The sequence below is a fragment of the Mauremys mutica genome, chromosome 9 (genome assembly GCF_020497125.1).
Source record: "Mauremys mutica isolate MM-2020 ecotype Southern chromosome 9, ASM2049712v1, whole genome shotgun sequence".
NCBI classification, from domain to species: Eukaryota; Metazoa; Chordata; order Testudines; family Geoemydidae; genus Mauremys; species Mauremys mutica.
The window spans coordinates 53,538,456-53,561,290 of record NC_059080.1 but is presented as its reverse complement, the minus strand read 5'-3'; the positions used below and the strand labels follow the sequence as shown (position 1 = coordinate 53,561,290).

The 22,835-nt window shown below is 45.8% G+C and overlaps 1 protein-coding gene across 1 annotated transcript; it reads right to left on the bottom strand.

Annotated features, from left to right (window-relative positions):
- Positions 1–249: 249 nt before the first annotated feature.
- DNAJB11 (DnaJ heat shock protein family (Hsp40) member B11) lies at positions 250–22,828 on the bottom strand. The gene is made up of 10 exons (XM_045029557.1): positions 22,593–22,828; positions 21,337–21,493; positions 12,396–12,493; positions 10,908–11,040; positions 9,063–9,205; positions 8,398–8,480; positions 6,426–6,483; positions 4,551–4,662; positions 3,996–4,155; positions 250–628 (listed from the first exon to the last, which is right to left on the bottom strand). The coding sequence occupies exons 1-10, from the start codon at positions 22,658–22,660 to the stop codon at positions 564–566; spliced, it is 1,077 nt and encodes a 358-aa protein (XP_044885492.1). The 5' UTR covers positions 22,661–22,828; the 3' UTR covers positions 250–563.
- Positions 22,829–22,835: the final 7 nt, after the last annotated feature.

Genomic DNA, 22,835 nt, shown 5'->3' with positions numbered 1-22,835 from the left:
AGAGAGTCAGAAGAGGCCATCTTCACCATCACCTCCAGAACTCCATCCAATGGCTCTATAGCTACTCCCAAGGCCCTCACTCAGTTCACTTCTAATAGAAACTGACCTCTTTCAGGGGAGTTGTGTATTCTGAAAGAATACGGCCCATTAGGCTCTGTGGGGAGGGGCTGAGAATGAGAGGAAATGTTAGGAGGAGATCAACGTGAGAGACACAAAGAGAAACGAGGAAAATACATTGAGAGGGTCAAGAAAAGTAACATCAAAATATATTTAAAAACCAGAATTTGCAATTTGCACCAAGTTTAACACCCCCTGCCCCCATTTTCTTTGACCAGGGGCTTTTCTCACTGCTCCATTACCGGGAACTCTATAGGCAGCACCAGTTATGCCCTGAAAAAGGAAATATTTTCCTTAAGCCATCTGACCCCCTTCACCATTTGCAAAAATCTGCTTGAACCATCTCTCCACCCTCCCTCCTTTTTGTTCTACAATGGGCAGAAGAAGATTGCAGATAAATATCACTGATTTCACTTTTCATTTGCAATCAAGTCCAATTTGTTGTGTTAGTATCCCTGCAGTCCATTGTACACTTTCTGCACAGATCCTTGTTTCAACAGCTGTTTGAGACCTACAAGAGAAAAGGAATAGTTACCAAACAGGCAGCTAGAGGAGATGCTCAAGATTCTCCCACACATACTACCACATCCTACTGGCCTGGGAGAAGAGTTGAGCCCAGGATACATTCTCTGGCCTCCTGTGTTGCTAGAACAATCCACTTACCCAGTAAAATGCTAGACTGTTTTCTTTATGTGTTAATATTGATACCACACTTAGCAAAGCCATGTTTAAAACTATTTCAATGGATTATTTTGATGTCTTCTGATGTCCTGTCTATATCCATGTCTTGTCTGAAAGTGAGGGCTGGGATCTGATTGACTGGCATGAGGTGTCAGATGCACTGGTTAGCACTCGCAACACAATATCCCACCAACTTGCGTCACTAAGAGAAAGACAGGCCCACCTGCATCTCCTCCACTTAGTGGCCTAGGCTGCAAGACATGGGTGGGAGCGAGAGAGACAGGAAAGAGTGTGTACAGTTCTGCTGGTCTGAAGCTCAGCTTCCTGGCACGAAAGCAGCAGAAATGCTACTTCACTTAGACTTTTAACCCTGTGGAGTGCTGCATGTTGCTTGCTCCTTTCTGAACATTCCAGACTGTTCCTTCAGCTGCACAGGAGTTAAAGCTCCAAAAGAGTAATAAAGCCAATTCAAAGAGAAGCAATGTAAGTATAGGGCTCAGGTGTAAGCATAGGAACCCTCTAGAAAACAATCTCTGGCCGGTAGGTGGCAGAGAATCTGGTCAAAGGGACATCAGAGAAGCAGAACAAGGAGATCGTTTTCCCGTCTTTAGAGATACCCTCTGGCAGGATTCTCGCTGCTGGAGCAAAAGAAGCTCATGAGATGCCTCAAAAGAAGGTGCACTTAACATTACAAATAGCAGGGCCAGTGGCCAAGAATGAGAAAAGGAAGGAATTTTTTCCCTCGCTAGATAAACAGAAAAGTACAGGACTAAGTATTTCTTGAATATTTAGGCAGCACAGCTGCCATTCAGACAGACAGTCAATTTATGTCGTCGATCCCCTAATGACTCCAGTAGCCCAGGGGAGACATGGGTTAATCTTCTGACATCCTCCAGAGTGGTGTCCATTATCAGTCATCTCAGAACACGAAGCCCCAGCCAGTGCAGTTACACTACACCTACCTCCACATATCTTGCTCAACCATGCAGTACTGACACCAGCCCAAAAGACACAACATTTGTAGTGCTGTTCCCTCCAACAAATCAGACCCTGTGGTGGTAGGGAAGTATCCTAGAGTTCCTATGAGCAGAGAGATCCAGCCTGCACAGTCAACCACCCTCACTGAAGGACAGGAGAAGTGCCACTGAGTGCTCTGTGGCAGCCTTGCATAGGACACTGTCTAGACAAGGTTGCCAAGCACAACTGGTAACCAAAAAGCACCATCACCCCCCGTGCTTCTAGTGCACTAATACAGGAGAGGGAATTCCAGGGCTCTTGATGGAGACCTAATGGCCCCTCCTCCCTTCATCTCTTTAGTGAAGGCTCCACCTCCTTAGATGGGCTGGAATGCAATGTCACTGCCTTCAAGTGCTATACATGAGATGGGGGCTGACACATCTCTTTGCTTTGGGGGAAGATGTGCCATGCATTCTAGATGGGAACTGCTCTACAAGACTTTGTGGCAGGCAGCAGAGTGTGCACTAGTACCAAGTCTCAGCACCCAGTCTTCACTGACTCAGGATTTATTCTGCAGGGCATTTTGCACCACCCTTGTGCCAAACCAACAGAATCTCTCTCTCCAGGAGGGGTTGGATTGAATTCCCATCCCCATGCTTTTTAAGTGTGGAGTGACATTTGCAAACATTCTTCATGTCCCTGTGCATTGTGACCCAATCCTGGTCAGGGACATCGTTCTGCTACACTGACAGAGCAGCCTTTCTTCCTCCTCTGACATATACGCCAAAGAGAAAGAGGGGCCCTGAAAGCCCAGCACAGATCAGAGCAAGCAACAATGCACTGGAGACAAGGCTCCTGGAGAAAACAGTAAGACACCTGGACAGAGAGCCAAAGCTGCAGCACACACCCAAAAAAGTGATGGAGAGCTTTTAAAATCAGGATTGAAAGGAAGCTGGTGCTGCAGCTGTCAGGAGCTCCCCCACTGACTAGTCAAGAACAAAGCAACTGGAATATTCTGAAGGCAGCATTTCTACACTCTGATGGTGGCACATGACACTACTAAGGGGCTGGCTTCCACTCTACAAATTCTGGGAGATGCAGTTCTGCCATTCTTACACTAGGAGGCAGATACCCAGGAGGGAGACTCCTGGCAGACAGTGTCTTCGGAAAATGTGTGTGGTGGCCTTGAGCAAGCCCAAAGGTAGCCCAGATGCTTCCCTCTAAGCTGCTTTGGAAGTGGGAGAAGAGAGAGTCTCTCCTTGGGCATCCATATTTAACTGTGCCAGGATCCAATTCCTTCCTCTCTTAGTGGTAGAACTTGGTTTCTATCATCCCCGCTAGAGGATATGTGGAAGAGCAGCTCCTGTTTGCTGCTGCCTGGAGTACAGGAGCAACGCCTACCGCAGGTACTGGGGGAGGGGGTGGTGGGGAGGTTCTTCTAACAGTGGTTCAGAAGCTGTGAAGAAGTGGGGGCTAAAGATGATGCTTCTCTGTCCTGCTCCCAACTTTATGAGAGCTACCTGCCCTGCCAATTGCCACCCTCAATTTAGCTCAGACATTCACCCTCTAAAGAGGATTAAGTTGCAGCAAACTAAGTCCACTTTACTCCTGCGTGAGAGCATCACAGAGGTGGGGGTTAATGGGCTATAATTTATGCATGTTGATTTCATAGCGTTAGCTGATTTTCCTTAACTTTCCTGAGCATTCCTGCATAGACTTGGCCTATGTGCTTAGGGTAAGGAGAGGTGGGGAGAAAGCATCTATTTCCTGATGCAGCAGAGCAGCTTTCACCTTAACATCAGAGCAATACCCAACTCCAAAGAGAAGTGGAGGCAGATGCTGGGAAACTGTGCTGTTAAATCTGAGATACCATTCTAACAAGGGTGAAGCCAGTGCAGGGCTAAGTCCAGTTCTAATCCATCTCCAACAAGGGTGCAATTGGTCCCTTGGATGGGAGCTCTGAAGCAGCTCCAGATTTGTCAATGCTATACAAATATCAGACCAGTGGTCCATCTAATCTAATCTGGTAGCCTTCCAAGTACAGCAACTGAAACCAGATGCGTCAGAGGAAAGAACAAATTGCCCACAGTGCACCTAGCTAATTATATTATGCTGTATGCAGTGGTGGGGGAGAGAATTCCTTCCTGATCCCTGCAGGCGGTTATCTTAAATCATATGACAAAGCTCTATCGTTGTTCAGAAAATGCTGAGATGTTGTGGTAGGTTTTTAAAGCACAAACCTTCCCGCTGTTCATCCGTCAGCTGCTCTTTGGGGAAGTCCACATCAAAAGTAATGATTAGTGAGCCTTTGATGTTGTTGTTATCGAAGTTGGGAAGACCTTCTCCTTTTTTCCACAGTTTGGCTCCAGGTTTTGTGATTTTATCCCGGGCAACATGAACCTACAAAGCAAGGGAAATTTGAGAACAGTGAGTATCCTGTTATCCTAAATTTCCTTTATGGCAATACTAGAAAGGCATGCTCAATACTGAATCTGCCACAAAGCCAGTAATATTCAGTACCAGGATATGTAAGAACACTGACACAGAGCTTAGGATAACATATGCCAGCACATGCCCCCTAGCCTGCAGGCTAACCAGGTACTGTATCCTCACTTGTAGCCTCTGGAGCAGACTCCAGATAGTCAAAATGGGTCTTTTTTTAATCTCTGGATGAGACAAGATTGTCTATGGCCAACAGCTGCAACCAGGAGTGGACAAGTCCCTGTGGGGCACAGGGAATTCATTACTGAAATATTTTTGCTTGTAGAGAACATGAAAGTAAACTCTTGCCTCACCTTGTGCCCATCTAAATGGGCAATATCCATTTCAAAGCCTATCAGTGCCTCGACCAGCGAGATAGTGACGTTTGTATACAAATCATCTCCTCTTCTTTCGAAGACTGGGTGCCTGTGAACAGAACATAGGAACTTGAACCACTGACCTCTCTTCCCACCTCTACTGCAAAAGTCAAGACTAGAGCTGAGCAAAATTGTTTTGGGAAATAGTAAAGTGACAGAAATATGCATTTTTTATGGCACTGAAACAATGAATGAGTTCAGGTTGAATTCAACAAATGGCTCTGGCTGAAAAAGAACTGAGAAAAAAAATGTCAAAGATGTTGTTTCGATTTGACATTTGAAATGTTTCATTTCAACCTGAACAAAGCTTTTCAATTTTTCATTTTGGCGAGAAAAATTCAAAAGGAACCGATTTTGTTTTTTTAATATTTCCATTCAGACACAGAACTGAAAAGTCAATTATTCAGGACCTCTAGGTTGCTTGCTTCCCTCCATTTATGAAAAGGCTTGGAAAATTCACATAAATCTCAGAAGAATGGAGAAGACATTCGTAAGTCTGATTCAGCTTCCTTTTCCTGTGCTAGGGGATGTGCATTACTAAGAATCTTGCCCTGTGAACTGAAAGGAGTGGAGAGGTGTGATAGGCACACTCCAGCCCCCGCATACTCCAAGTGTCCCCCTGCAGTGTCCAGCCCCATATCCATTGGACACTCACGGAATTACCAGGCCTGCTGGTCCCAAAGGAACAGTTCACTGTCGCTTACTACTTACACCTTAGAACACAGCTCCATGTAACATATAACAGAGAAAGCAAGGGTAACCAAGGCTGGTGGAAGGCACAGTGTGGCTGTAGACAGGCTGCTGGGTTCAGAGCTGCTGATCCAGGGCTGTCTAGCTCACAGAAACTCAGGGTGCAACCTGCATGCAGGTAGCTGCTTGTGAGCATCCCAGGCTGGGAGCTACAGCGGTAAAGCATTGTAAGGCAGCCAGGGTTGCAGGGCAAGTGGTGACACAACCCCTCCCTGCTCTGGATTGCACTCCGCACTGTCTCATACATACCTAACTTCTCACATATTTTTCATACATACATCTCACAATGGTTATAATGACCAGTGCGACACTGGTTTTCATTAGAGACCTTTCATTATATTCTCTAGTAAACGAGTATGTATATCACAGATGAGGGGATCCCCGTAATTCTTATGCACCTCTTTGCCCTTTGACAGTTGGCACAAAGAGGGATCTGGGACACAAGAGCTGTGTCAAACAGTCCCTCATGACTCATCCAGCAGCTTCTTTTTTCCTGTTCTAGCAACATGTATTACTAAGAAACTTTCCATTCACAGGGCAAGAGGTGGAGAGGAGTGCCAAAGTATCATGTGATTCATCCAGCAGCTACCATCTAATCTTAGATTTTGGGCCAAACAAAGCAAAAGGGAAGCATCCTCTGAACTGCTGCCAATAATCTCAAAGTATTCCAACTCCCTTAACATATGACACTCTGCTCTGCAGAGTCCTGCCTCCAGCTCTCCCCAAAATCATCAGAGGATTGGCTCTCTCGCCTCACTGATGCTGCTGATGGATAACAGAGGTGCCATTTGAACTGCAAAATTGATACAAAAGACACTGGTAAATTTTCTGTCTAGTATAATAATTGGAGATATACTAATCCTAGAACTGGAAGGGACCTTGAAAGGTCATCGAGTCCAGCTCCTTGCCTTCACTAGCAGGACCAAGTACTGATTTATGCCCCAGATCCCTAAGTGGCCCCCTCAAGGATTGAACTCACAACCCTGGGTTTAGCAGGCCAATGCTCAAACCACTGAGCTATCCCTCCAGGAGAGAAGTAGATTAGCCAGGCAGGTTACTTACTTGAGAACTTTTATTCGGAAGCGTAAGTCACCTGGCTCCCCATCTACATGGGGTTCACCTGTGGAAGTAGGTTAGAAATGGTGTGTTACACTAAGTCATCAATTGGTGCTTCACCAGCAATTAGCCAGCTTGTCTGACATCAGACTCAGCTCACTAGATGGCTTGGTCTTGTATTCTTCTAAGCTGAAAAAAATCTACACCATTTTTACGAAGGACTCCCTACCTACATGCAACTTCGTAGATGGAAGACCCCAGGCTTTTGCAGTCATGTCTCAATGAACATTGTAGCATGAAATTAGTGCAGAAGACTCACCTACAGAATGTGTGTGTGACAGATATGGCAATGTCCTGTCACATCCTTAGGACACTTTATTGAATAAAGTTTAAATATCTTTGAGGTCCATTGTATTAAATGAATGATTTATGTATTATTGTGGTTGTCAGCTGCAAATATATGTAACCTCTCTGGATTGCGGGGGGAGGGGGAGAAGCGGGGAGGAGGAGAAGGAGTAGGGGGAGAAAGCAGACAGATGTGAGACCTTGAAATTCAAAGGACTATATTAAAAATGTGCCAGATGAATGGATATGGAGGGACAATAAATGTTAAGTGTATTTCCTGGGGAATACCTAGGGAGAGGTTGATGCAAATTCCTCCCCTCAGGTTATGTGAAAACTCAGCCTTTTGAAGCTACACCCTGAGGAGCAGGTCATTGTCTGCCGATTACCTGTTCCCAGAGATGAGATCAAAGGCCTGAACTGTACAAAAACAGCTGAACTGCTCAGCCTGGGTTCTGGTTCTGAATCTGAGTTATTAACTTGTAACCACAGAGACAACCCAGTTGTGGGTATTAAAGGACTGACACCTACCAGAGCCAGAGGCTGGAACTGGGGTGACTCCTGGTAAGCTTTTTAGCATCTGGGTAGGTTCTTTTATTGTTTTGATGTTTTCTCTGTAATACTTTCACCTTAACAATAACTGTGCTTTCTTAGATAGAGCTGTGTGATAGCTTATAACCATGGGGAACAGACTAGTCATAACCTCTGGAGAGAAAGCAAAGCGCAGATGCTGGTCTTTTGGGCAGTCTGGCTTGCTGCAGACATCACAGTGTAGACTGGGAACTGTGCAGCCTTGAAGATCTCTCAGTCAGGAGGGAAATGAGATGCAGGCCTCTGCCCTAGAGAGATGACTTTTGAGAAGCTGGAAACCTCTAAGTGGGTGCTGTTGAGGGACCACACTGGAGGAGCACAGGAGCCGCTGCCATGAACTGTGACAATGTGGATTATCCAAAACCTACACAGCTATAGTTGAGATACTGTGTAGCACTACAGCTCACATTGATGACTAAAGGCAACCAAGGGTTTATTGGGACATGAAGTCATGATACTAGTTAATTCTGTTAAATGGCTAGAAGAAGAATTTTTGCATAATGGAGACTTGCTGACAAAGCAGGTTGTAGGCAGAAACTGGGTCTGTTTCTGAAGCACGTACCTTTCAGCCCCCTTGGAACGTCAAGGGTGAGTTCAGGCATAGGGTACAGTGATATAGGATTTAGCATTCTGCTCTGTTTTCCCTTTTGGCTTCCTGCTTTCACTCTGTCAGATCTGAACAAGTGACAATGGAGAAAGACTCCGCATGCTTGGGCCAGGGGACTTGTGTACACACTTCAAATAGAGCTGAGCATTATGGCAGACATATGTCACAGGTCCCCTTTCTGATAGGAATGCTTTCCCTTTCTGTTGCCAGATGTCTAATATAAAAGCAAGGGGGCTGAACTCTTTAAGCAGGACATTACTAAAATTGACTGTAGGGTGCAGTCTCTAGATTGAGAGAATGCATAGGACAAAACAACTGCTTAAAAAGGAGCAAGATCAAAACAATGCCCCACAGGAAGCACTGAGATTCCTTAATGCTGCCCTCTTCATAATCATCCTAGTGTTACCAAAGCTGATCTCTATGGTGGTAGTGCCATACCTTCCCCGATGAAGGGGTACTCCATGCCATCCCTCACGCCTGGCTCTATCTCTACCTCTAGTGTTCGCTCTTCATTCACAAGCCTGGGGAGATAAAGAGAAACAAAGTAGAAGAGTGGATGCTGTGTTCAGCAAGAAGACAGGTTTTACTCATTTTATTGGACTAGCACAGGCTACTCCCACTGTGGACTGCTGCTTTTCTCCTGCTGCTTGTATCATTTACTGCACACTACCCAGAGCGGAGGGCAAAAGGTGTCTCTTGCTCTGTCTCCACTGGTGAACCCTTATAGACAGAAAAGAGCTAAGCTACTGAAACCATCCCAAGATCCCATGTACATCATTACTGCTGCAGTCCCCACCTTCACATACCCCAATGGGGAACTGTACTCCTGTTCTACTTCAGCCCCTTTCATAGCAGTGCAGAATGACCTCTTTAGATGGGTGTAAAGTCAAGGAGAGTGGAGCTAAAAATGCAAATTAAAAAACCTTTCACCTAATCCAGCTTCTCATTCCTGCCATGACTGCAAAGTATACGATAAAACCAGCTCTCTTTCCCAATAAGCCACGTGGGTCATACTGGTCACACATGCATGTCCTTCCCCCATCTAGTGGCCAGTTGTGATTAGCTATCCATATCGCAGTACAAGGCAGAAACACAACACTCACTTGACATTGGGACACTCATCACAGACAACTTCTTGAGTCATCTGGAAACGCCCAGGGCCTAGCTGGGTGGTCCTCATTTCCTGCCGGCAGTTGCATTTCCGTTTGCCAGGAGCCTGCCGGGCTACTGGCTTGTTCCTAACAACCTGCAAGAAACACATCCAGCTGTTTCATATCAACCAGTCACACGGTATAATGATCTTGAGGCTTTGCAAATAGAATGGTTCCTTCAAGAAACACATTCTAGACAACAAGCTCCAAGATATCTGTGCTGCACCCAAAACAATAATTGCCTTGGATCTTGGAAATGCCTTCCTGAATACAGTCTTCAATTCACTACCTGAGAACCCACGGTGTCACTGTTATAGTCATGTTCCTTTTAAGCCTGCTTCCCAATGCTTATCCACCTTTCTAAATAAAAAAAGGTAACATTAGGCTGAAACATCTGATGCCTTTGATGAATTATTTTGGGAAGCTGGCTAAAATGCCATTCCTTTTACAGTAACTAGGAAAGAGTTTTTTCTCTAAAGATATTTTTAGATTTTTTTTTTCATATTTACATCTCTGAACAAGCTTATTTTAAAGATTTAAATCTGGCTGAGGCATTTGTCACTGAAGACAACACTTGAAGACTGCAAGCTCTGCAAGTGCAGTACATGATGATTCTTCTTTTTAACAGGGGTATGCCATAGTGCTAAGCTCCTGGCTTTATTTCAAAACATGTCTTTATACCTGTTTTTTACTGGGTTTAAGGTCTAACAGGATTTCTGTGTCCAGATTCAAGTACTTCTGATGTGCATTTGTGTCCATTTCCATATTATTTGGATTGGAAATCAAATAATTTTTTACACTGAAGAACCCGAGGAAATGAAACATGAAAACTGTTAATACAATGTTGAGATTCAGGAAATGAAAGTTATAGTTCCTAAATCTACCACAATTTGGCCCTATTTTATATATTAAGGTATACAGTTCATATATACTATGGTACATTGCTATTTACACACACTGGGTATATCTACACTGCAGCTGGAAGGTGTGATCACAGCATGTGTAATCTAGGTAGATCAAAGGTAGCTTGAGTAACATTAGCAGTGAAGATAGCCATGCCCACCCAAGGCATACTTCAATGGCTAGCTTGGGTACATCGACATGTGCTGCAATCATACCTGACTGCAGTGTAGACACACATACCCTTTAAGTTAATGGTTAATTGCTTTGGGAACCATAATTTTCAGTTGCCTGATTTACACACTTGAACCCTCAACTATAATGCTCGATTAATACAGCTTTTTTGCATTTAATTCAGTACTGGGGATTGCCAGCATTAGAGACATAACTAGTTAAATGAAAGCACCGTATATTTGCTAAACACAGAATGTTAGACGTCTGTTGTGACGGAGATGCTTGGCCATGTAAAAATTCAGTTAGATTAATATGGTGGCAACTACTTTGCTGAAAGAGGCAGGGTTTGATATGAGAGGACCTGACTTCAAGAGACTAAATAAGTTTACATCTTGTTTAATGTTTCACCTCTTTGCTGCAGCTTTCTATTGGGTTTCAAAGTGACCTACTTGAAAACATCCCCTTCCCCACAGTGCTTTTGGTTCCCAGAACAGTATCAGGTACTTGGCAGCAACAGGAGGATGTAGAGCATAAGAAATTCCAGCATCGCCTCTCACCCATGTCTGTTTTGTACCTCACCCATCCTCAGACACACTGTTCGGAAGTAACCCATTTCCATTTCTTTCTAAGAATGCACTATTCCCACCAACAGCTAGGCCAACAGTCAGCAGCAAGCTCCAGGGTTCAACGGGGAGGCTCCTAGAAATAGACTGTTACACTTACTTCCACAAAGTTTCCTGAATACACTTCCTCCAGTGTAACTTCCAGGTCCACAATGATGTCACTTCCCCGTGGAATATTCCTGTCTTGCTGACGAGGACTTCCTCCAAACATGAAACCAAAGTCCCCAAAGAAGCTACGGAGTAATGGACATTCATTAATTCAGGAAGAAGTTTAAGTTCACTCCAGCTATGTGGCTTCATAAACAGGATCTCTGTTAAAACACAGAGATCGAATGCAGCAATAGGCTTCCTTGAAGCCTCTTCTCACCACCATATAAGATGCACTGTACAGCAAATTGAACATTGTCAAACCAAATGCTTATTCTTGGCCGATATTCCTTCAAATACAAGTTGCATGCTTTCAAAGGCAAACAGAAATCAGTTATTTTGGGAGAGATTTCCTTATTTAAAGTCATCACAGCTAGGAATAAATTTCTGGCACCACATCTAAGGTACATGGCCCTGATAACCATAGTATCTGAGTTCTTCACAGTCTAACATATTTATCTCCTGTGAAGCAGGAAGCACTATTAATCTCATTTACTGATGGAGACTGAAGCACTGAGAGGCTATGTGACTTGCATCCTCACAAAGGAAGCCTGTGGTGAAGTAGGAAATTGAACCCAGGTCTCCTAAATCCTAGGCTAGAGCCCTAGGACATCCTTTTATGCAGTACCAACGTTCAGACAAGGACACTATTTGAGGGTGGACACTGAGGGGTCTTCTTGAGGAATGCGTCAACTGGCTTCAAGGGAATCCAGCCCTAGCAGACAGAGTGTTTAGTGGAGGAAGAGACAGAAACCAAGCATGGCCTTTCTTTTTATTCAGTCAAACTAGTCAATAGGGGCTGCTCTCATCCTTCAAGCAGACGACACCAGCAGATACTGACACCCTAAAGGACAACTGTAGCAAAGATATCTCTATCAGAAATGAATAATCCACAGGTTTACCCTGAAGCAAGAGGTGCTGTTTGAAGTGCTAGTGAATGAAGAGGTCAGATTTTGCTGTACTTAAACCAGTAAAAACCGGGAAAAGATACTGTACAGTTTTCCTTAAAAAAACCAAAACAAACCAACCCCAAACCATTATCTGTGGCAGTGTAATAAACACCAGGCACACCCCAGAGGATGCAAGAAAGATTCTGCATATTTAATGCAATTACAATCTATTATACATCACTCACACTAGCAAATCTGCCAAGTGAACAATGCTGGTTTGTGGGGGAGAGAGAACAAACATGGTCTTCATGCCCATTACTCAGTGGAAGAAGGGACTGGGATGTGTGTGAAAGCAGCAGCTAGGATATGAGTGTTGAATACACACTGTTGATTCATTTATCTTTGACCAGGGAAAAATGAGGAGACTGAGGCTACTAATAACAAAGCATCTGGTCAGTGCTGGAGTCCGTGAAGTAGTATTGGTGTCTTTATATTATGGACAAAATTAGTCTTCCCTGCCTGCAGAGTAGTTTGCCTGGATGAAAGCTTACTGTGAGAAGATGTCTCCATGGGAACCCTGGTGACCATCTTTCAATCCCTCCTCGCCATATGTGTCGTACTGCTTTCTCTTCTCCTCGTCTGAGAGCACCTGGAAGGGCAGAGGATGTGGGACAATAAACACTAGTGCGTAAGTGAACTAGGTTATTTAGACAAGGCTTTTGAAATGAACCCTGATGTTATTCCTAAATGAGGAACAAGGGACAATGGAGGCACCGAGAGAAGACTGTATTATGGTGGTGCTGGTCATGACTCTATTATTACCATTAAGTCAAAAGTTTTCAGTTTAACAAGAGCTATAAACCTTTATTTTGTATTCATCTAATTGAAACAGCAAAAGCCAAGACACAATATAATTCAACACTATTTCAAATTCTTCACGGGGGTCCAATGGAAAATGAATTGATAGAACAATAAGAGTCCAAAAATACAGCCCTTTTGGCAGTCTTTCACAGAAGTGTGTCACCCTTCTTTGTAAACCACACTGCTGCTCCTCCTGCTCCTTGCTCCAATATCAGTCATACAGAACGAGCATTTGTCTAGAGAACATTTTATAATCTTTAGCCAAAATCTCAAGTTTGAGCATCAATGTGAAGCCACCAAATATGATGATAAATCTGCCGTGGCACAAACACTGGCACTCATTCCGGGACAACATGGGGCGAGAGAGGGGAGGGAAGAGAGAGCATGAGAGCAGTGACCTCAGCTGTGTTAAGGTGGAATAACTTCCCAAATTCATGGAATGTGTGACAATCAGATGTACTGATCCATTGATCCAAAAGCATGTGAGGTGGCTGTTAAAGTTTTGCATCAGGGTGGGACTTTGAAGAAGCTGCGATACATACAGCTTTTGGGTATCTGTTGGAGATGGAAGCAAAAGCCTTATAGAGTACTGGAGTGTGTTATTGACAGTGTTATTCTCAATATGAAGTTGAAAAGGAAGACACCAGTATTTCCTCTTAACTTCATATTTCCATGCTTCTCAGGTTTCAAGGGGGTAGCATACACCCTGATGCAACCTTAACTGCCACTAAATATAGCTTTTGTTTGCTAACTTATCTTGATATTAGAACAATTACCAGCAGCTATAGCTAGGCTGTTAAACAAATAAATCTTTACTATACCTGTTGGAGCATGTTTGAGCATTAGCCTGCTAAACCCAGGGTTGTGAGTTCAATCATTGAGGGGGCCATTTGGGGATTGGTCCTGCTTTGAGCAGGGGGTTGGACTAGATGACCTCCTGAGGTCCCTTCCAACCCTAAGGACCTTGAGCTGCATGAAACATAACTTTCCAAAATAACGAGGAGTCCGGTGGCACCTTAAAGACTAACAGATTTATTTGGGCATAAGCTTTCCTGGGTAAAAAACCCACTTCTTCAGATGCATGGAGTGAAAAAATCACAGATACAGGCATAAATATACCGGCACATGAAGAGAACTCAGTACCAATGTAGGCACAAGAACAAATGGATATAAACTGGCCATCAGGAGGTTTAGACTTGAAATTAGACGAAGGTTTCTAACCATCAGATGAGTGAAGTTCTGGAACAGCCTTCCAAGGGGAGCAGTGGGGGCAAGAGAAATATCTGGCTTCAAGCCTAAGCTTAATAAGTTTATGGAGGGGATGGTATGATGGGATAGCCTAATTTTGGCAAGTAATTGATCTTTGACTATTAGCGGTAAATATGCCCAATGGCCTGTGATGGGATGTTAGATGGGGTGAGATCTGAGTTACTGCAGAGAATTCTTTTCTGGGTGTCTGGCTGGTGAGTCTTGCCCACATGCTCAGGGTTTAACTGATCGCCATATTTGGGGTTGGGAAGGAATCTTCCCCCAGGGTAGACTGGCAGAGGCCCTGGGGTTTTTTTGCCTTCCTCTGCAGTGTGGGGCACGGGTCACTTGCTGAAGGATTCTCTCCACCTTGAAGTCTTTAAACCACGATTTGAGGACTTCAATAGCTCAGACATAGGTTAGGGGTTTGATACAGGAGTGGGTGGGTGAGATTCTGTGGCCTGCGTTGTGCAGGAGGTCAGACTAGATGATCATAATGGTCCCTTCTGACCTTAAAGTCTATGATTCTATGAAGGGAGTGTACAAGTGGAGAACCAGTGTTGACAAGGCCAGTTCAGTCAGGTTGGATGTGGTCCTCTCTCAATAATTGATGAGGAGGTGCCAATACCAAGAGAAGGAAAATTGTTTTTGTAGTGAGCCAGCCACTCCCAGTCCCTATTCAAGACCAAATTAATGATGTTAAGTTTGTAAATGAATTGTAGCTCCGCAGTTTCTCTTTAAAGTCTGTTTTTTTTTTTTTTTTTTAAAGATGAAGTTTAAATCTGTTATTGAATGTCCAGGGAGATTGAAGTGTTCTCCTACTGGCTTTTGTATGTTACCATTCCTGATTTGCGTCCATTTATTCTTTTACGTAGAGACTGTCTTGTTTGGCCAATGTACATGGCATTGCTGGCACATGATGGCATATATCACATTAGTAGATGTGCCCCTGCTGAATGAGCCCCTGCTGGTGTGGCTCATGTGGTTGGGTCCTCTGATGGTGTCGCTAGAGTAGATATGGGGACAGAGTAAGCAATGGGGTTTGTTACAGGGATTGGTTCCTGGGTTAGTGTTTCTGTGTGTGGTGTGTAGTTGCTGGTGAGTATTTGCTTCAGGTTGGGGGGTTGTCTGTAAGTGTGGACTGGCCTGCCTCCCAAGGTCCATGAGAGTGAGGGATTATTTTTGCGGATACAGACTAACACAGCTACCCCTCTGACACTTTCCAAAATAGAAACCTTCCAGACTGGAGTGTTCCATGCTTTGTCTGCCCAGAGCTGAAATAGTTTGTAAAGTTGGAACACTACTGGTTAAGCTGTTTTAAATTAGGGCGAGGAGGCAAGAATCACACCTTTCCTACAATTTTATTTTTTTAAGACATCGCTATAGTAAAAATGGCTGGTACATGAAATATGGCAAGGCCCTACGTCTCAATGAGGGCTACTGCTTTGTGTGATTTTGTTTTAATTAAATAGGAGATTTTCAAATAGTCCTTATTCTACATGTACAGCGAGGGAAGATGGGCTGTGCATACATGCAGAGCTAACAAATATACATTGCTTGGTTGAAGGCACTTACAACAAGGTCTGATGCGAGTGAGTTTGTAAATTCTGTATGCCATTCAGATGTCCCCACATTACCGTTTGGAAACACCCACAAGAAACACTGCATTGATGCAATACTAAGATTGCACAGTCAGGAAGTGCAAGAACTAAGAGCCCAACAGCAACATTAAATCCGCTGCATTGCACATATAACATTTTCTAATTTTAGTTCTGCAAAAATATTTAAGAACACAATGGACATGTAAGAGTCAATACTGGTGATGGAACCTGAATTTTTATGTTTCCTTAATGGGATTTAGTTGTGTCACCATGGTACCTTAAAGCGATATGGTTAACTTGAAATCTAATCAACTTAAAAAAGAAATTAATGAGTTTAATGTTTCAAAGACTACATGTGCCCCGAGTCTCCCTGATGATTTTTGTGATTTTACAATCACAATTTTCCCATTTTTTTTAAAGCTATTGTGTCAGAGATGCACAGAAAGAGGTAAAACAGTAAAATTAACTATACAAAGTGGCGTCAAAAGTGTCAGGACCCACATCCTGCAAAGCCTTACACGTGCTAGTAGTCCCATTGATTTTAAATTGGACTAATCATGAATGTAAAGCTAAGCATGTGCATAAGTTTTCAGAGATCTGGAACTTTAAGTTGGAAAGAAAACAGATAAATATTTTTCACACAGAAGAAGTGGTGAATTTCACTATTTCCTGTTTGCAGGAGAGAGAGAAAACCCCCCACTTCCCAGGATAACTTAAGGATTTCCATTCAAAGTGAGTAAATAGTTTGCTTTAAAAAGAGGTCCAAACTCAGCAAGACCAGTAGAAAACTTCCCTGTATTATCTGACCAAAAGTTACATCATCTCCTTTCATGCACTCACAACTATGTACTTGTGTGTCGAAGAAAAACTTAGTTCTCGCTTTTTGTTTGGGTGCAGCAAGATTAAATACTTTATTATTTCTCCAGTAATTACCATGGAGGGAGAGAGTGCCATAGGACACAGGGTCACCCCAGTCCTGGACAGGTCTCTCAACTGGTAAACAATTACATCAAGCCTTTATACCTTTTTTACAGACAATTTCTAGCAATCATGGAGACACTAAAAAGCAACAAATACATTTTGTTTATACATAAGCTTTTCTGCTATCTCACTAGAAAAACAAGACTGCAAGACTGCATATTGCAAGGTCGTAATAACTTTCACACAATTCACTCTGTCTTACATTATCTTGCTTCCTCACGTCACCAGGGTCACAGTTAGCCTAACTCAAGATCATTAAGATCTCTTCAAAACCTTGTTAATTATTTACTGGCTTCCACATGTGCAACAGTGCTTCTACAGTGAGGAACACACCAGATGTGCAATGGCTACAGTTGCAGATCTTAATCAGTTGCACAGCATTAGGGCCACCATTAAACCACTGCAGAAACATAAGTGTGATCCGTATCTGTTCTCCAGCACAGTATCTACTCCAGAAGTTTTACAGACATACATACCCCAAATAAATAGATTCTTACACCTAAATAATCTGCCTGCCCAGAACAGCTGCTCACTCCCCCTCTACCTGAAAATTACTGTCAGTTCCTCCTCAGTGACCTCTCTCTGTTCCCTTGAGGCTTGAATGGAAAGGGATAGAGAAACAGCACCAACCACAAGAGCACAGGAGGAAGAACAGCAGCTGGATAGTCTCTAGACAGTCACCTAAGATACGAGTGTCCAGCCTGCATTAATTTGAGGTGTATCCAATATTAAATACGGGGGGTAGTACGAATGTGAGGGTTGCATAAAGTGCATTTGGGATGGCAGGGCCCACCTCTCCTTCTCCCTGGAATGCCACAAAAGGCCCAGGCAGCTAGCCCTTCACTAAACTCTTCAGTGGCCTGGGAAGCCCCCCCCCACTTCACTCCCTTCTCCTGGGCCACCAACAGCCAAAAAGAGGAATACCTGTGTTGTCCCACCATAAGTGCCAGACAATAATTTTTAAGGATGTTCTCTCAGTCCGTGAATTAAATACAGATTTCAAAATGGGTTTAATAGATGTGAAAGCCAGAAGGGACCGTTACGATCATCTAGTCTGACCTCCTGTGTAGCACAGGGCACAGAATTTCAGCCAGTAATTAAGCCTGAATCAAGCCCCTATTTTGTGGCTGAAGTGGAGCGTGTTTTCAGAAAGACATTCAGTCAATGTAAAGGCTTTAAAAGTGAGAAAGCACCATATTTGTTAATTAACCATTGAAACACCTTGCCTTCGCTATTAGTTTGATTCTATGTCTAACTTGAGTTAATCTAATTTTAGTTTTCAGCCAGGGGATTTTGTCAATACTTTTGTCTCCCAGATTAGTGAAACAGATCTCTCCAACTAGGTACTTATATACACCACAATCAAATAATCTCTTAATGTTCTCTTTACATTTCTTAAGTCAATTAACTCACATAATGAGAACACCCTTAAACCAGTTTAAGACTGAAACATTAATTGTGCCATAAGCAACAGATAACAAAAGCCAGGTATCACAGAGTTTGGTCATTTGTCACATATTTTGACAATTTCCATTACACACTGGCAGGTCTGAAGACTTAGAAGTATGCTTCAGCTCCAGACTTAAGGACAACCAGGAATCAAATTTCAAACCTATATCCTACTAGCCTAGGAACAAATGCTAGGGATAGGAGAGGGCCGAGGAACTACAAATAATTTTAAATGATCTATTTCAGGTACAACTATGAAATCCCAGAATAGCATATCCTGTCTGAAGATTCTAAAAGAATGCATCGAGATGTCCATCATGCACTAGCTTCCCTTCCCCAGCGAGAGAACTTTACACCAAAGTTTTGGTGCTTTGAAAGAATAAGCTATTGTTTTCCAAAAAATTTAGCCACCGCTGTCCTCACACATCCTGAGCATCCACAGCAATCAAGCTGCTTTGGTCTCAGAAAGCGAACTACTGCAATATCTCCTGCAAAATGAAACAAGATGTTCAGAACCCTATATAGGAATCTGCAAACTCCATCAAAGGAGACATTCCCTCTCTCCCACAACATGCAAGAGAGGATAACTTAACTCTGAAAATTAGAAAATTGGAATCCAAAAATTGGCCTGTGACCACTGCTAGAAACCTTAGAGCAGGCCTGCACAACTCGTAAAGCGGTGAGGGCCATATTACTCCAAAGAAAATAGCTGAGGGCCAACACCCCTTCCCCGCAGCACTTGTGTAAGCAAGCGGGGCTCCCACGGCGGCGCCTCCTGCTGGTCTTCTTGGGAATTAGATCATCCAGCCATTGGAGCGCCCTCTGCAGGCCGGTGTCCCACGGCCACTGGCCCCGTGTCCCTCCCAGACCTCGGTGCCCTTGATCTGGGGTGCTGCTTGCTGTGTCCCTCCTAGTCAGTCCCCGACCCACCACTCACCTCCTTTCACCTCCTCCCTCCCCATGCCCGCCCCTAGAACCTCTGCTGGCTCACTGCTCGCCTCTTTGCCCACCTGCCGCTTGCCCACCCGCTTATCCCCCACTCGCTGCTTGACCCCCACTTGCCGCTCGCCCCCCCAAGTATAAAGCCTCATTCAAAGACTCAGTGGTCACTATATTACTGCATACAGCAGTCAATCAATGCAGTTGTAGATAAATCTCTACAATATGCATTTTTGTATAACTTTTATATGACTTTGTATTGAACCTTGGTAATATGTTATAGTGGGCGCCTGAGGTAGTATAATTAAGGTAAAAAAAAGTCTTTTTGCTAGAAGTAGAATAAGATCTTCCCCCCACTTTGTAATCGATCTGTTGAATGAATGAGGTGTGAATGAGGAAGACATGGAAGGCAGGCACCTCCAGACAGCTGCAACCCTTGGAGAGGGGATGGGAGCCAGATCAGGCCCAATGCTGCTATAGAGACGCTCACCCGGATGTAATGGGCCAGTGGTAGCCACTCCATAGTTCAGACTGACCCTAACTTACAACTAAGATCCATTTTTAACTTCCCTGTAACTTCTCCAAAAAATTACCAGATCCCCTGAGCTCTCTTAGGCCTCTCTCTGGGAGGTTTGGTAACCTTCAGAAAAGAGCTTTTGCAATTAAGGTATTTCACAAATATCCATCATTCCCTTTCTGAACATTTTCCTAGCTTCCTACCCCCAAAATGGCTTGGCCCCAAACACCAAGCGTCTGGCTGAGTTGGACAGAGGCCTCTGGGTGTTGCTGGGGGATCACAAAAACCTGTGTCATGCTTATAACATTGACTCTGTAAATTATTTAAACTGCCCTTCTGTTGAGCACTGGGTGTGCGGCAGGGGCTGCTCTAGAGGAAGAGGTGGGGCCCAGGATCGGGTGTGATGTGGCTAGGATTCTTGGGGACAGGGCAGGGGGGATGATGAGGAACAGGGAAGAATGATATGGCTGTGGGGTTGGATCCTTGAACTGTTCTAGACTGTCCTGCGTTTGGGTTTTTAGGGAAGCTGTCGAGTATTTGTAAATGAGATTTGTTGATGGGCTAACTGGGCTCCTCTAAAATTTGCAGCTTAACTCTTCAGCTAATGAAGTGGTTCAGATTCATGTGCAGTATGTCATAGTTCTCTCTTCTCTAACGTGGGGATAGACATTTGATTTGATCCTGTCCTCACTTTGCCTTTGCACTGCTGGGAACAGACTCAGGCGCACAGGTTCCCAAAGTGTGGTGGGATTGAGTCCAGAGAACTGGGTGTGTGCACATGGGGCCAGCTTCTTCTGACTGCGAGACAGAAAGAAGCTAAATATACATTTAAGGGTCCTCCTAATGTGGCTTTTCCATGGAAGCAGTTCCTGCAGTGATGACAGCCACATGAACCCCTGATCCAAACACAGCAGCCTGTCTGTTCCTGGGATTAGCAGCGATTCTCCCCAGAGACTGTCAAGCCTTAATGACCCAATTTTCTTTACCACCCTGGGGCAATTACTTGAACATTTGGGACCACGGGGTATTCTGCCATTTCCCTCTCCCAATTGCCCCCCCACTCGCCTCCTCAGCCACCCCTCCCCCGCCGCTTCAGCTGCCCGTGTAACAACAGAAAAACCTCCCTCTCCCAATTGCCCCCCCACAGTTGTGTCCCCCCCGCCCACCTGCCTCCTCAGCCAGCCCTCCCCCACCGCCGGCTCGCCTGCCCCCCCGCCTCCGCTCCCCTCTTCAGCTGCCTGTGTAACAGAAAAACCTCCCTCTCACAATTGCCCCACCACCACTGCCCCCCGCCTGCTTGCCTCCTCAGCTGCCCCCCCTTCCCCGCCGCCAGCTCACCTGCCCCCCCGCTCGCCTCCTCAGCCCTGCTCCCCCACTGCCAGCTCACTTGCCTGGACTCTTACCTTCTGCCACTGCCCCAGCCTCCTGCCACAGGCTCGCTCTCCAGAGTCCAGGCTGACACTGGCCCCTTCACCACCCCGCCCACCTGCCAGCCAGCCATCCGGCCATTGGCTTGCCTTCTCACTCCATGCGGGCCGCACAGTGAGACCACCTACTCACCCCACCGCGGGCCACATGTTGTGCAGGCCTGCCTTAGAGTGACAGCAATCAGGTTAACACACACCAGACTCTTTATGATTTTTCGCTATCACCTCCACTGCAGTTTCTAGTTATTAAACCTGTCTGACTTTTAACTTTTGTTGCTGCAATTCATTACCAACAGTGCAATGTAATCATTGCTGACTCCTCCTGATTAATGCCAGCTCCAAGGACATCACTGGTAAAGAGCACCTGTTCACCCCTCACCAAAATGATGAGATGGGCAGAGATGCCAACAATACAGGAAAACCATGTTTGTGTTAGTACTGGGAGCAGATATCTGATTAACTCACTGACCTCATAGGCAGCACCCAGATCCTGGAACTTTTCTTGTGCTCGTGGATCATCAGGGTTTCGGTCCGGATGAAGCTGCAAAGCCAGTTTCCGATAGGCCTTTTTAATGTCTTTTACTGATGCACTGCGGGACACCCCCAGAATCTTATAGAAATCCCTCCTGAGAAATACAGAGCAAAATAAGCATCTAATTGTGGCCTCTGTCACATAGAACTATTCCACATGTGCTGCACATTTATCACTCATATGACACCACCAACACTGCAGCATCCAAACAACTCAAACAATAATGAATGCATTCTCCTTGCACACCTGAGAGTTTCAATAAGTACTATTAACACCCTTTTACACAGGAGGAATGGAAGCACAGAGATATTCAGTGACTGGCTCACGACAATATGTGTGTGTGTGTGGGGGGTGTGATGGTGACACTGACAGGGGGCTGTGTGCGCAGAGGTGCGTGTGTGTCTGTAACAGGATAGTCAGAGGCTGGGGGGGGGGCGGGGGGATGAGCATGGGCCAAGTTTGGAAGATGGGAGGACCAGGATAGTAGGGGGCTGCATATGGTGGATGGGCAGGGCCAGGTGTGGGAGCGGTGGGGGGCTGGGATTGTCAGGGGCTGTGTGTAGAGGATGGATGGGAGACCAGATGTGGGAGCAGGGGGGCCAGAATAGTTGGGGTCTGGGCAGGGGCCAGGTGTGGGGGATGGGCTAGTTGGAGGCGGCGGGGGGATAGGGGCCAGGATAGTCGGGGCTGTGTGTGGGGGTTGGGGGGCCAAGATAGTTCGAGAATAAGCGGGGCGGGGTGGGGGGGATGGGCAGGGGCCGGGGATGGGATAGTCGGAGGCTGTGTTGGGGGTGGGCGGGGGCCGAGTGTGGGGAATGGGGCCCCGGATAGTCGGGAGCTGGGGGGGGGGCGGAGGGGGAATGGGCGGGGGCCGGAACGGACGGGGGTTCTGTGTGTGGGGGGGGGGAATGGCCGGAGGCCGGGTGCGGGGAATGGGGCCCGGAATAGACCGGGGCGGCGGCGGCGGGTGGGGGGGGCAGGGGGAATAGGCGGAGGTTGGTCGCTGCTGGGGGGGGGGGCGGGGTGAGTGCGAGCGGAGGAGGGGAATGGCGTGGGCGGAGACCGGGGAGACCCACGAGGGGCGGGGGCTGGTCGCTGCTGAAGGGCTCAGAGTCGGCCTGAGGGATCGCGCCCCCTTACGAGGAGCGGACCTAGGCTCCCCCGCAATCCCCGCCCACCGCGGCCGCACTCACCCGGCGCTGGCCTCCCCGAGGAGGTAGAGCAGCAACAGGCAGAGGCGGCCGAGAGAGCGCGGGGCCATGACGGCGGCGAGGCCTCACTCCCCGCCGAGCCTGCACGGGGCCGGGTCACGGCTCGCTTCGCCTGGCGGGGGAGGGGGGGGGCTTCGGCCGGGTCCTGCAGCGGCGGAGACTCAGTCGCCGGTAACCATAGATATGAAACAGAGCCCGGCGAAGAGAGCGGGCCAATCAGACTGT